The sequence below is a fragment of the Panthera tigris genome, chromosome C2 (genome assembly GCF_018350195.1).
Source record: "Panthera tigris isolate Pti1 chromosome C2, P.tigris_Pti1_mat1.1, whole genome shotgun sequence".
In the NCBI taxonomy this organism is placed as follows: domain Eukaryota; kingdom Metazoa; phylum Chordata; class Mammalia; order Carnivora; family Felidae; genus Panthera; species Panthera tigris.
This window is the reverse complement of record NC_056668.1, coordinates 81,632,013-81,647,825: the sequence shown is the minus strand read 5'-3', so window position 1 is coordinate 81,647,825 and position 15,813 is coordinate 81,632,013. Positions and strand designations below refer to the sequence as shown.

General features: G+C 38.7%; 1 protein-coding gene across 8 annotated transcripts in view; it reads left to right on the top strand.

The window, feature by feature from the left end:
- VPS8 (VPS8 subunit of CORVET complex) overlaps positions 1–15,813 on the top strand; it is a 250,022-nt gene that overhangs the window by 141,001 nt on the left and 93,208 nt on the right. For all 8 annotated transcript variants that reach the window (XM_007083608.2, XM_042956666.1, XM_042956660.1 and 5 more), the window contains 2 exons: positions 191–280; positions 3,762–3,808. In XM_007083608.2, the coding sequence (XP_007083670.1) occupies positions 191–280; positions 3,762–3,808 (137 nt within the window). The remainder of the gene's footprint in view (positions 1–190; positions 281–3,761; positions 3,809–15,813) is intronic.

Here is a 15,813-nt window from a genome sequence, read left to right as displayed (position 1 = left end):
TTTTACATGGCATATTTCTAATTTTGTTTATTTGCAATGTGCCTTTAAATTGAGACCTTATAGTGAGGTCTTCTGAAGTGCAGTGTAGAAGCTCTTGAAAATGCTGAAGTACGTAATCATGTTTCACATCTATGGAAATTCTATTTAAACTTAACATTAAAGATCATTTTCTCTTTCTCTTTCACTTTAGGAACTTGTGTCCCTGAAGCCCTGTAAAGCTGCAGAGCTGGTTGCTACTCACTTTTCTGAACAGATTGAAATAGTCATTAAAAAACTTCAGGTAAATATTGCAAAAATATATGGGGAAGAAACATGTAGTAGACAATTACTGACTATCCACCTATGAGCTTTTGATTGTGGTAATTTCTTCAATAGATAGTTGCCATTTAAGCAGTTTCTGCACTGTGTATGTGTATATTTGGGAGCAGTTGTGTGATAATCTCTACATCTGTGTGATAATCTCTACGTCTAGAAACAAGGGAGTTCATCTTTCTGCATATTAAATAGTAACATCACAGAAACAGAACTGTACCCTATACTTATTCTAGAATTTGTAATCCACAGAAGATCCCCCTCCCCCCCCCCCTTTTTTTTTTTTTTTTTGGCTGTAGGAACTATAGCTGTATTCTCTTTGAGGCTTATGTTATTTATTATTCATTCAGATGTGTAATTCTCAAAGTGGGTTAATGCTGACTATTTAGAATTCTTCTTGGAAAATCTTAACTACAATACAGTTATATTAATGTCGAATATTGAGATGCTCAGTTTGAAATACTATTTAGTGGACTTACTATTCCACTTGTCACTATCATTGCAGTGCTAGTAGTGAGTTTTGTACATTGTCATTATGGCCTCAAGTGATAGAGGTAGACAATAGGACAATGACAGCAACATAAAGCATGACCCAGAGTCCCCAAGTGGCAGTGATTGTAGGAGGGGATAACTATACAAGATGAAAACCAAAGCAGTGAGGTGGGGGCAGCTGGCATGAGAGACAAAGATGGAATTTATTAACTTAAACACTTATGGCCCCACGATGTACCACAGTATGGTAGGCCTTGGGTGACAAATAAAAATGCAGTCTTTTAATTTTTCTTGTGGAGGAAAGAAGCACTTATATAACCAAAATGCAAGGTTATAAGTGCTACACCAGACACAGGGGCAAAATACTGTAGGAACAAGAGGAGTAAGAAGAGACCGCCAACTGTGAGGTCAGACAAGAGCTCCCAGAAATGCCTGGGCTGGGTCTTGAGTGATTGGCATCAGTTTTCTAGGCAGAGAATTGAGAAGCACTTTCTAGATAGAAGGCCTTGGGTATGTTAAGACTTGAAGGCACAAGGCAATATGTATATCCAGATAACGGCCAGGTCTTTGTGAAGTATGACATGCCGGAGATGATGCCTGGAGGAGCATTAGGTTAAGCCAGAAAAGGTCTGTTGGAGGGAGGAGTTAAAAGTATTGAGGCCAGAAAATAGAGTTTGGGCTCTGATACTGAACAATTTTATGTGTAGTGCTAAGAAATGGTACTGTGTCTTCTGTGTCCTAGAGAATTACTCAAGTTTTTCAGCAAAAGAAGGCCATCGCTAGATTGATTTTACAGAAAGTTAACTTTGTAGTGTATGGAACAGACTAACAAAGAGAGGATGGAGGACAGAGACCATGTAGACCAGTTAGAAGGTGAAAGTTCCAGGCAGAAGATGGTGAGGAGGGGTACTAAGTCAGTGACAGTGGTGTGGGTGGGTTCAGGATGTGTTTGTGAAGTAAAACATGTGGGACTTAGAAATGAATTGAAAGTGATGGGAGAGTTTAAAGGTGACTCCCAGACATCAGGCTTGGCTGCCCAGCATGATTAGGTTCATTAAGTCAAGATAAAGACACGTCCATGAATTCAATAAATATTATGTACCTGCTGTGGACCAAAAACACTGTTAGTGCTGAGGAAAAAACATAAACATGTATTCCTGTGCTGAAGGAAGAAGAGAAGCCAAAAGACAGTTGCAGAATAGTTGGACTTGAATGAAATAGAGCATTGCCCAAAATACTGAGGAAGTACATAGAGAGTCATCCTGTCCATTCTAGTGGTGGGGACAGGAGGACACTTCTGATAAAACTCTTCTCAAATCACAGAGCCACCCCCCCTTTAAAAGTCATCAGTTTCTAATGTATTTCTTGACCTTTAGTGTTGTTACTGTCATTTAAAATGTAAGGTTATCCAGTGCCGGATTTTCTAGTTCTCTTAGTCTCTAACGATACTTAGAGGCAGAGAGACCAAGTAAATAAATATAATGTCACTCATCAGGCAAACCTATAAAAGCTGAAGTGTCATAGATTTTAAAAAGGGTGGCTATTTGATTGTGGACTGTTTGTGGAGTCTTCACACATTTCTTTTAAAGAAATGAGGTATTTTATTGCAATGCTTTACTGAATATGAGAGAATCCTACACAAATTTTATAAAGCACCTTTACTTTTGGTGGCAAGAGATAATGCTTCTGACCACTCGTTTTTAGAATTCTTGAGATGGAAAAAAAAAAAAAAAAGCCAGAATATTAGGTTATAACCAGAAGGAAAGTCATATAAAATGAAACAAAATTGTAGACTAGGGAAAAGATAGAAAATCAAAGACTGATAAATGTATTTAAAATCTCATATTCTAAATTACATTGATCCTTTCTAGTTTGGAGACTCCCCTGCTTTATATACATGAAGTTTGAATGTATCAAAAAGAAAAACTAAGTTATAATAATTTTGCTTAGCTTTCCTAAGAACTTAAAACATTATTTATATTAATTCATTTATTTTATTTTATTTTATTATTATCTTTTAGAGAGAGAGAGAGAGAGAGAGAGAGAGCATGTAAGCAAGGAAGAGGGGAAGAGGGAGAGGAAGAGAGAATCTCAAGCAGGCTCTATGCTCAGTACAGAGCCCAACGAGGGGCTCGATCCCATGATCCTGGGATCATGACCACTTGATCTCACGACCATGGGATCATGACCTGAGCCGAAATCAAGAGTCAGATGCTCAAATGAATGAGCCACTCAGGTGCCTCCTTAGTGTATTTTAAGGTGTATCTCATTTAATTCTCTACACCCTGTGCAGAGGAAAGAAAAGATACTGTCGTTCTCTTTTTTCACATATGTAAACTGAGTTGCTGAGAGAGTCAGTGACTTACACAAAGTCACACAGCTAATAAGTGGAAGAAACAGCACCCAGATTTTATAGCATATTAGTTGCTAAAATGTTGCAGTGTGCCATCTCTTCTGTAGTTGATTACATTGGGGAGTTGGATTTTTTTTTGGTGGTGGTTGTTATTTGGGCCTCAAGCTCCTACCCTACTTAGATTAATTGCCTTGCAATAGGCCATTATCACAAGGAGGCCCAGGTGAAGCAATCTGAACCCGTCCGTGTAGCTAGAGCCCACTATCTGCAGAGTAGTTCAGAGCATCTGCCGGTCTCAGGGTCCTTGTGCTGAGAACTGCAAGGGGATATATGCCTTAATAGAAGGCTTTTTTTTTTTTTTTTTTGCAATAACAAGGCATTTGTGTTTCTTCTGCACTCAAAATGGAATGTGTGACAATGATTTGAATTACTGAGAGGAAATGACCTCCAAATGAGTCTTTAGAATTTCTTAGATCTGTACAGAAGACTTAATGGAATTGTGTGCACGTTAGAGATTTTTTAGAGTCATTCTTTACCATGGCATAGTTTGAAAATATGTTCTTTAATATTTAATCGTATTTTTAATTGTTTTTTTTTTATTCAGAACCAGGTTTTGCTTTTCAAGTTTTTGAGGAGTCTTCTTGACCCAAGGTATGTTCATAAATTTGTTTTTTTTTTATGTAGATGAAAAATCAAAAGAAATAAATTGAGGTGAATAAACTGGCCCATGGCATCCAAATAGTATAATCAGCTTTTGATTCTTAGTGTTAGTTTTTGATTAACAGTTTCATAGATTATACAAAATATATGATGAATATCGATTATATCTTGAGGGAATACTTTTTTCTGTTCAAACACGAGCATACATGGTGAGTTGTTATCAGTGTAAAAAAAAATCATGAAAACATGTTTCAGGAGGAATCTGATGACCATCTAGCTTCCCCTTTCTATTCCTGACTTCACTCCTTCCTGTTCTTTATTCCATACTGCTGTGGATTGATAGTTTTACTTTGAAAGTAAACACCTAGTTCCCAGCTCACCTCTGAATTTATTACCTCTTAAATACTTATTTCAAGTGTTAGTTTTTAATAACTTCATGTGGTGGTATGAGAAGCAAAGTTTAATTTTTTTTTTTAAGTGCTGCTGTGGTATTCATCAAATAAAAACTAACCCAGGGAGATGATGAGATTAGTAATGGATTTGTAAGCAAAGCAGCTTTATGTGTGAGATCTTAACATTTTGCTGTGACTAAGCAGAGTACATTGGGAGTTGAGTGGAATAATATTTAACATCCTCTAAGACAGTCACTGTGTCTTAAATGGAAGTACGTGTCAGAATCACCTAAGAAACTTGTAAAAATACAGACATCTGGGCCCAAACTCACAGAATCATTGTGGGTGGGGCTATTTTTGATGTACACCCAGAGTTAAGCCTCAGTGGCATAAGTATAATATTCCAGTATGACATAGTTTTCACACGAGACATACAAACTTTTATGTTGCATTAGAATGTACACTAGTCATTGAAAACAGACATTTGCTGTAGTCTTCATGTCAGTTTGGGTTATTCCGGTATTCTGTGCTATTTTTACATACCCAAAATGCCAGTAGTTTTGTTGATTGTGTACTAATTTTTGAAATCTCAGTCATTTAAATCTAGAGCACGCTATGCTGCATTTAAATTCAGTCATCCAAATGTGCATATGCACGTTTAGAAAATCAGTCTGTGTACCCCAGCACCCCTGTTCAAGACAGTTTCAAATTATCTATGTTTTGGTGGTGGTGGTGGTGGTGTTTTTTAATTTAAATACAAGTTAGTTAACATACAGTGTGGTATTGGTTTCAGCAGTAGAGCCCAGTGATTCGTCACTTCCATATAGCACCCGGCGTTCATCCCAACAATGCCCTCCTTAATGCTCATCACCCATCTAGCCCATCCCCCCACTCACCTCCCCTCCAGCAACCCTCAGTTTGTTCTCTGTATTTAAGAGTCTCCTGGGCACCTGGGTGGCTCAGCTGGTTAAGCTTCCGACTTCAGCTCAGGTCATGATCTCGCAGTGTGAGTTTGAGCCCTGCGTCAGGCTCTGTGCTGACAGATCAGAGCCTGGAGCCTGCTTCAGATGATATGTCTCCCTCTCTCTCTGCCCCTCCCCCACTCATGCTCTGTCTCTCTGTCAAAAATAAATAAACATTAAAAAAATTTAAAAAAAATAAGAGTCTCTTATGGTTTGCCCCCCCTCCCTATTTTTATCTTACTTTTCCTTCCCTTCCCCTATGTTTATCTGTTGTTTCTTAAATTTTACATATGAGACTTATGAGTGAAATCATACGGTATTTGTCTTTCTCTGACTGACTTACTTCGCTTAGCAAAATACACTCTAATTCCATCCATGTTGTTGCAAATGGCAAGATTTCATTCTTTTTGGTTGCCTAGTAATATTCTATTTTTCATATATACATCTTCTTTATCCATTCATCAGTCGATGGACATCAAGTTACTTATGTATTAATTCCCTGTTCTCAGAATATCACTGAGGCTAGATACCTTTTTTTTTTTTAATTTATATTAATCATTTGGCCCTCCCTCAGAGCCAGTATGGGCCCAAGTCTCCTTCTGGAATTAACTGATGAAAACATCTTATATGAGAGTTGGGGGTTGGTGGAAAAAAGGATGGGAGGAGCTGGGAACAGAGATGTGAGAGAGAGGTGGGAGTTCTGGGCAGGCTGAGGAAGGAGGCATCCAGTCCCAGCCCTTTCTTTGGGGCCTATGCATCCCTTTTCCCATGACACAGTTCCTTCTGTTCCTCTCTTGTGTCTGATCTGTTCTCCTAGCACCTGGAGCCTCTTCCCGTAGGACAATTTATTTGATCAAGTCCTTTTTCCCCCGACCATCCTACCTGAGGAGACTCAAGCTAGGAGGACAGAGGAAGTTCAGCTTTGAGCTTGGCCTTTTCTCACATGTAATAAAATATAGAAGATGATATTTACCAAATCTTACTATTTTTAAATAAAAAAATGCCAGTGTTAGCTAATATGAATATCAATATAGTCATTACTCTGAATGATTGTCCATCACATTTTAGCCTTTTTAAATAAATATGCTTGTTGACTAACCTGAAAAACAAAAGGCGGGGAATAGGGTCTTGTCACATTCTGGGAAACAAGGGAGTATGGAAAAGATACTTAGAGGAAAAAGAGCATCAAACATAAGTAGACTGGCCCTGACTGGCAGTTTTCACTGGCCCACAATGGAGACTGTTTTTGCCTTTGATTCTTCCCTTTTTGTTCTTAAGCAACAGACTTTTTTTTAACAACCAGATTCTCCTTCTATCACTCAGGAAGCTCTTTTAGCAGCATTCTGGCAAGTAAGGAAAATGAAAGAAAACAGTCATTTTCAGATGGAGACGCTATATGTGTGTGTCATGTCAGAATATTGCTTGTTTTTACTTTTGCCCCCAAAACCTGAGTTAGTAGAATCCTCATTGACGTGTGTGTATGTATGTGTGTGTGTGTGTGTATAGAAATATATATATAGTTTATGCATATTTGATTTAACATTTTTGAGTATTCATTGAATTGTTCTGGAGGGGGTAGATTTTTATTTCGTCAGTAACATTTTTAAAGGGACAAATCATCTATTTGAATTCTTAGGTATATTTCTCTTTATAAATTGTCTTTATTCAATTTCTTTATGTTATCTTTACTATGTAAATAATGTCCTCAGTAGAATTAATTGACCTATAAAGATATTGGTGGCATCTGTACATAGAAAGATTAGATAATTTTTGGTGGGGGAGTTAATCCTACTGAAACAAATTACTTGCCTGAATTGAGGCCAACAGCTTGGGAGAGAAAGGATTTGCATTCTCTTCCAATTCCCTTCTTTGGGACAGCTGCTACATAAAGCCCACCCCACCCCCACTCACTGTGTGCACTCCTGCTTGCTGAGAATTCTCATGGGAGTTCTCCTGATATATTTACATCCAGATGTAGGCCTTTTGTGCAGTGGGAATGCTTGAAGGATAATACAAAGGACACTGATGGTTTTTCTGGGGCTATGAGCTTACATAAGGAGTAAAGAAAATGTGCAAGTATATTTATATTCACAATATTTTCCTCAGTACACTTCTCTTGGTAATGTCAATTTAGCCTTTGTTAACCATCTCCTGGAGACCTCTGAAATATATGGTATGACTTTCTTGTAGGAAATAAAAAACACATAAAAGTCACATTGTATTTCTAATATTTAATCAAAGTAAAGTAAAAATTGAGCATTGCTAAGAAAATGAGTAGCTTTACCAAGGAGCAAAACATAGATAATGGAAATGGTTATACATTGGATTTAAGTTGAACCTGTCAGTGTTTCTATGGATAATTTTGAGGGGACATTTTAAGATGTTGACTCTCTTGGCGCCTGGGTAGCTCAGTCGGCTAAGTGTTCAGCTCAGGTCATGATCTCACGGTTCATGAGTTTGATCCCTGTGTCGGGCTCTGTGCTGACAGCTCAGAGCCTGGAGCCTGCTTCAGATTCGTTAGTTCTCTCCCTCCCTCCCTCCCTCCCTCTCTCTCTCTCTCTCTCTCTCTCTCCCTCCATCCCTCCCTCCCTCCCTCTCTCTCTCCCTCCCTCCCTCCCTCCCTCCCTCCCTCTCTCTCTCTCTCTCTCTCCCTCCCTCCCCCCCCCCCGCTCCTCCCTCCTTCTCTCTCTCTCTCCCTCCCTCTCCCTCCCTCCCTCCCCGCTCACGCTCTGTCCCTCTCTCAAAAATAAACATTAAAAAAAAAAAGATGTTGACCCTCAGTGTTGAAATAGCATATTTCAAAATGAGAATAAAAAATTAGAACATTATGTTCATGAATTTTGACGTAGGAAAATCCATTTCTATTTCATTGAGTGCCTATCAGCTTGGCTGGGCATACCACCAGATATCATATTGTTAAGGTGAATTTTTCTCTACCCTTCAAAGGTTCTTCTGGCTGGATTCAGAATCAAATTGAGATGAGACAGATGAACACGAGAAAGTCAGATTTAATTTCATATGTATAGAACCCCTACATACATGAGAGGTTCAAAGACAGAAAGGTAAAGTGAGATCTGTATGCCATCCTGAACTAAGGAGTGGGATAGGGGCCTGGGGCTTCAGCGGGGAGGAGGGCACTTCACAGGGCAAGAAGAAGAGCAGATGTTGGGTATTTAGGTATTTGCCCTGCCATACAGATGGGTCACTTCAGAAAAAATTGATCTCTAATAATAACTCTTATTCTGGGAAAACCTCCAAATTTAGATTCTTTTAGATAGTTTATGATGTGGACAATAAAGGCAAAAGAAAAAAATCAAATTTCCTTACAACTTACAGCCCATTGACCAGTCCTTGAGACGTGCCTCAGTGTTCATATTTTGCTGAGGGCAAAAGACAACCTTATCTTAATATTAACCCAACCTCCAGGATCCTGTAAGTCACCTTTAACAGGTAAAAATTCCTTTGGAAACTTCCTTTATCTCTACCTGTCCCTCCTCCCCCACAGAGAGATGCCAGCAATCATCCTCCAAGCATATAGCCCACTGAGATACATTCTAAGGATCTCATGACTAGGGTTTTACTAGACACTGGTAAATGACCTTTCCTAACAACAGCTAGCCCCTCAAGGTCCTGGAAGCCTTGCTTCCAAGTTCCTTGGAGATTTATGCTATCTCTGACTCCCTCCCAATTTGAAAGTATATAATCAGCCATCCCTCACAACCCACTGCAGCTCTTTCTGCCCATAGGTCCTGTCCCATGCTTTAATAAAACCCTCCTTTCTGCACTGAAGACACCTCAAGAATTCTTTCTTGACCGTTTGCTCCAAACCCCAACATTTTCACATCAGTTAATGGAGGGGCAAAGGTTTCTCTTGAACTCACAGGGTCTTGATTGCCGTCAGCTCAGAACAGTCCATATGCCAAAATGGCACATTTTGAGGAGACTTGTTTCGAACCCTTTAGTGTCTTTGGTTAGTACTTTGCCAGAAGCTCAGATTAAACCTTTTAAATCCTGACATATCATTTCCTAATCTCCAAATCTTTTCAGCTAGCTAGCTAGATAGATATAGAGGGAGGTAGGGAGGAAAGAAAGAAGAAGGAAACAGAGAAGGAAGGAAGGGAGGGAGGGAGGGAGGGAGGGAGGAAGGAAGGAAGGAAGGAAGGAAGGAAGGAAGGAAGGAAGGAAGGAAGGAAGGAAGGAAGGAGAAGAAAGAAAATAGCCTGCCTGCATTTATTTCTTTATTCCTATAATCAGTACTTCTTTGTAATGAAATTGCTGTCTGCTAAGTACTGTGCTAGAGGTTGAAATGGCTCAAAATTATACTCACATGTTCTCAATCCAGACCTGTTTCTTCTTTTTTATTTTCTCTCCTAGCAAATGGTATTCTCCACCCATTTATTTCACTTAACAATTGACTGAGTAACTACAGCATGCTAAGCACACTGACAGGCATGGAAAGTAAAATAGTGAATAAGATGCCCTGCCTTGACAGAATTTACATTCTGATGGAGGAAATAGACAAGCAAGCAGGCAATTACGTTTAAGTGTCTTCAGTAAAATTTTGAGAGTGATGATGGATTCTTCACTGTGCTTTACCTACTCCATTCTACCTTAGCCATACCACACAGAACCAGTCATGACATCAAACTCTTGGATAGCTCCGTACATACGGGAGTCCTCCTCTGTTCTGTTGCCCACTTCCCTGGTTCAGGCACACAGTATCTCTCTCCTGATCCCTCCTGCTGGCCTCCTAACCACCCTTCAAAGCTCTCCTTCTCAAAGTTCTTTCCATTCCCATTATCCAAGGCCAAATACAAACTCCTCATGGTCTTTCTGTCTGGCTTCATTTGCTTCCTTTCTCCCATTTCTCTTTGCCCCTTTATTCCTCCCCAGTACTGACCTGTTTGATTAGAGGAGGCACTATGTGCTGTCATTCCTTCCTTTGCATATGTGTTTCTCCCTTAGTCCACTTTGTTTTCTTGAGAGCAATTTAATGTATGCACTTTATGTATGTGTGTGTGTATATATATATATATATATGTGTGTGTGTGTGTGTGTGTGTGTATACATATATGTATATATAATTAGCTATTAAGAGCTCTAAAAGTTATATATGTGCTTTGATCCAGTGTTTCAATTTTGGAAAGTATTTTAAGGAAATACTGTGAAAAAAATGTGGCTGATATTAAATTAACTGTATTCACATTTACATAGTGAAAAAGCTATTTATAAAAGAGGATGGGGAGGTGACTAAGTAAATACTAAGGTATATGAGCAAAATTGAATACCAAATTGGCAAACATGGCAATGTGAATGTAAAAATAATGCTAAACTGGAAAAATACGTTAACAAGAAATAGTTTGCATATGTACTGTATGTGTATATGATTGAATGATAAGAGGACATGTACAGATGTAGACCGATCTGTAGACTGGTAGCTTAATGTTCACTATATTCTTTGCCCCCATAGATTTGCTTATGTTAATAATAAATATGAGAGCAATTATAAGTAGTTTGGAAGGGTCTGCTCTTTGCTTTTAAATTTTTTGAAACAAAACTAAGATATAAGTGCCACATATTAAAGTTTTTTTTTTAATTGCTTCATGTGTATTTAAAGAAGTCTTTCCAAACACCTGTTTTTGTTTTCTATTTACAGTGAAAAGGACACATTTTAAGGTTCTGCGTGATTTTTGTAATCCTACCCTTTCTTTTCTATTTATGTTGCTATTTTTTATTTGTTGCTTTCATTGCCTTGTTTTTTTGTTTCTTTTTTTTTGTTTGTTTTTTTGTGGGTTTTTTTTTTGGTATTCTACTTTTCTGCCTTTGGTTTTAATTGAGCATTTTATATGATTCCATTTTTTCTCTTCTCTTAGTATATCGATTATATTTCTTTTTTTACTTCTTTCAGTGGTTGCCCTTCAGTTGGCAGTGCACATTTATAACTAATCCAAGTCCAATAACAGATAACATTATAGTGCTTCATGCGTAGTATCAGTACCTTATGATAAAGGATTCCTAATTCCTCCCTCTTATCCCTTATAATATTTGCTGTCATTCACTTAACCATAAACCATAATCACTGAATACATTGTAACTATTATTCTTTTGGACAAATTGTCTTCTGTATATGTGCCGCCAAAGCGAGCACAGGACAAATTGTCTTCTGTTACATCAGTTAAGAATAAGAAAAATAAAACATTTATTTTACCTTAATTTATTCCCTCTCTAATGCTCTTTATGTTGATGCAGATTTATGACCTATATCATTTTTCTTCCTTCTGAAGAACTAACATTTCTTGAAAGGCAAGTCTACTGATGACATATTCTCACAATTTTTGTTTGTCTCAGAAAGTATTTCCCCTTCACTTTTGAGAGATAATTTTCCTGGATACACAATTGTAGGTTGGTGGGTTTTTTCTTCCAAGACTTTAAATATTTCATTCTGCTGTCTTTTGCTTGCATGGCTTATGGAGAGAAGTGTAGTGTAATTCTTAGCCTTGCTTCTCTGTAGGTAGTGTTTTCCTTCCCTCCGACTTCTTTTAAGATTTTCTCTTTGTCTTTGATTTTCTGCAGTTTGAATATAATATGCCTAGGTATAGATTTTTGTTGTTTGTCCTCTTTGGTGTTCTCTGAGGTTCCTGAATCAGTAGTTTGATATCTATCATTAATTTGGGGAAATTCTCAGTCATTATTGCTGTGCAAATATTTCTTTCCCATTTTCTCTTTCTTCTTATGGCGTTACCTTTTATATTTGTGCCACAGTCTTTGGATATTCTGTTCTGGGTCTTTCTGCCCTCAAGTTTCTTTTCTCTTTGTGCTTCAGTTTGGGAATTTCTATTGACATGTTATTGACACACCTTTAAACTCACTGATTCTTTCCTCAGCGGTATCCAGGCTGTTGATGAGGCCATCAAAGGCATTCTTAATTTTATTTCGTGTTTTTTTCATTTCTAGCATTTTCTTTTGATCCTTCCTTAGAGTTTCCATTTCTCTGCTTACTTTACCCATCTGTACTTACATGTTGTCACTTTTTCCAGTAAGAGCCCTCAGCATATTGATCATAAGTTTTAAGATCCCATGTAATAAATCCAACATCTCCGGCATATTTGAGTTTGGTTCTGATGCTTGCTAAATCTCTTCAAACTGTATTTGTTGTTGTTGTTTTTTATGTTGTCTTGTAACTTTTTATTGAAAGCTGGAGATGATGTACTGCATAAAAGGAACTATGGCAAATAGGCCTTTGGTGTGAAGTTTTATGTTTATCTGGTTAAGCGTGAGGCTTTGCTTACTGTTTGCCATAGCGGTAGTTGTCTGATGCTGAAAGTTACTTCGGTGTCCATGTTTTTCTCTCCCTGGTTGTCTTTAGATTTCCCTAGAGACTTTTCGTAAAGTCTGAGCTGTGTAGTTCTTTCGGTTCTTTTCCCCTGTTATTATATAGGCATGCCCTATTGATGTAGTGGTGAGGTGTGGTGGAGGAGAAGCATTCTTTAGTCCTGTGATTAGTGTTCACTCTTGGTGAGTTGTGTCTCCGGCAATGACCCTCCCAAGTACTTCTCAGTAACCCCCTTGTACCCCTTTAAGTGAGACAGGAAGGCTAGAGAGGGCTGGATGTGGTTATTTCTCTTTCCTCAGCTTGGTTAGTCTCTGCTAAAATAGTTTCCCTTGAGGGCAGTTGTATTACTTTGCAAGGCCCGCCTTCACAAAGTACCACAACTGTGTGGCTAAACAACAGAAACTTATTGTCTCAGTTGTGGAGACTGGAAGTCCAAGATAAATGTTGGGAGGGTTGTGAGAAAGAGTTCCATGTTCCTCCTCTACTTTCTGGTGCTTTGCTGGCAATCTTTGTCATTCCTTAGCTTGTGAAAGCATCACCCTGATTTCAACCTTCATTTTCACATGCATTCTCCCTGTATGTATGTTTATGTCAGAATTTTCTCTTCTTTTGAGGACACTGGTTATGTTGGATTATGAGTCCACCTTACTCCAGTATAACCTCATCTTAACTAATTACATCTACAAAGTCCTGTTTCCAAATAAGGTCACATTGTGAGATATTGGGAGTTGGGACTTCAACGTATGAATTTGCAGGGGACATAATTCAGTCCAAAGCAGGCCTTGTTAAGAAGAACAAAATGCTCTGGATATATTTTTAAATGGCCACTTTTCTCCTCTCTGGTACTGGAAGCATGACTGGATTTTTCTCTGGTCTTCACAATGAGAACCTGGTAGCTCCTCAAGATAAAATCCATGAAAGTAGGGAAACTCCCCCCAAGACTCGGCCCCCTAGGATATTTAATTCTGCAGTCTGTCCACACCGAATCTCTGGCATTTTGTCATTGACGGCTGAAGTTTTCCTACCCCAGTGTACCAGCTCCAGCAGTGGTGGCTTCTGCTCCAGTAGGCTGTGATCATTTATACCCACCTGTCTGTTGCTCTCTAACTCAGGGGTGGCAGCTGGCCCCACCACTTCAGCTCTCAGGTAGATGGAACAAGAGTTGTTGATTTTCTGTTTGCTCAGCATTTTTCCTGAGAGGATGGAGGTGTTAACTTTCAAGCTCTTTACATGCCAGACCAGAAACTAAATGTCTTTGTTCTCTATATGTTCAGAATTATATGTGGATATCAGATTTATGTAGTCTGACCCAGCATCAGTTCAAACCGTACCTCTGAAAACTGTTGAAAGAATGTCTCTGCAGTGGGGTCACAGAACTGCATCTCTTTTGTCTCTCTAGTTCCATCTATCACTTTGGGGAGAGAATGGCATCAGGCGTCTCATCCAGACCTACAAATGCCCCAATTGAGGTATTATGCCGAGGTGGCAGGACCTGCACCTTCCCAGTCTTTCTTTGAATTAGGCCACATTAAGACAATTCTTGCTAGTGGGATCACTGGCATATTTCAGTGTTAGGGAGAGCTTTGCAGTAGGAAGAAAGTACACATTACAAATAACCTCAGCATTCTTCTTATTACCATTTTTAATAGTATTTTGGAAAAGTTGTTTTAGCTTACCCTGTGAGATTTAATTGAAATCTGTACAACATTGGAATGATCCAGATACACTTTTTTTTTAATGTTTATTTTGGGAGAGAGAGTGTGTAAGTGGGGGAGGCGTAGAGAGAGGGCGAAGACTGCCAAGCAGGCTCCACACAATCAGTGCAGAGCCTGACGTGGAGCTCGACCCCACAATCTGCGAGATCATGGCCAAACCAAAATCAAGAGTTGGGCGCTCAACTGACTGAGCCACCCAGGCATCCCCAGGTACTCTTTATACCTGATGAAGTTATGAAACTAAATTATTTTTCTATGAAAATCATTAGGCTCTTATTTCTGTTAGCTTATAAAAGCCATTTTTCCTCTTTATGCAAGAGAACATTGAAAACAATACACTTTCTCTTTTGTGAATATCAGAAAGAGAACAAAAATTCTATTAAGTTTTGGGAAGGACATCTTTGACACTAGTATCAGACTAGGGAAATGGAAAGTGAACAAGTCCCCTGAAGACCTGAATTACATCTGCTGTTACATTGATTTGATGTGGCAGAATCTTTGCCATTAGACAGAACGGTGCCCTTGTCTGCTTTGGTCTGCGCCTCATAAAAGTTGATAAGGAAGTGTGGCTGTTCTGTATGAGGGATACTGTCATCTCTGCCTGACTTAGAGAGCCATCATGGAGAGCCACACCTACTATGTTCTTTCTTGCAACGGATGGGTTTCCACCTAAACCAGTCTCCTGTCTGGTTTGTGAGGCGTTACTGTTGTTACAATTCCATGTACATTTTGTGGGTATTGTCTTTGCTGCCTATAATAATACCTCTTAAAAAGTGTTTTTCAGGCAGATTGGCACATTCACTTATGTTTTGTTCAAAGGACATGGGATTACATTGTGGCATTTTTAACATGGAATGTAAAATGGAAAACTGGAAGCTCAGGTTAACAACCTTGTAAAACAACTTGATTAGAATGATAACTCCATGGACAATAATTGTCTTCACTCTCGTGTGTTGTGAATGATGTATTTGAGTTTTCAGTCTAAAAGGTACCAAGCAGTCATCAGTACGCCACTACCTCTAAGGACTGGTTATATGGGGATGAGCAGAGAATTCAAGCAGTCAGGATTTAGGCTAAGCTGAGGTGGCCCTAAGTTGTCAGCACAAGTTACCGGGAGATTGTGAAATTCTCTCCCTCAGAAATGTAGAGTAGTCTAGACTGGCCTATTTTTGTGCAATATTTAGAGTGAAGGGGAGAGACCAGACCAGACTTTTTTTCATCTCCCTGCAACATTTATTTTCTTTGTCAAATATTTTTATCAGAATTTTAGAGTCATTTTAATGACATCATTTATTCAAAACTGAAGCATAGTTTATCCTTCCCAGTAACAGCCAAATGTACAAGATCATAATTTTAAATTATTTATTACAACCTGAGTAAGTGTGAATGTTTTCCCCAACCTGAATTTTTGGGTATGGTTGGTGTGCATGTATTTCACAAGGCATATAAGTACTCTGCTTTAAAACAACACAGGAAACAATGGGTATTGGTGAGTATGTGGAGAAAGGGGAATCCTCTTGTACTATTGGTGGGAATACAAACTGGTGTAGTCACTGTGCAGAACAGTATGGAGTTTCCTCAAAAAGTTAAAAAT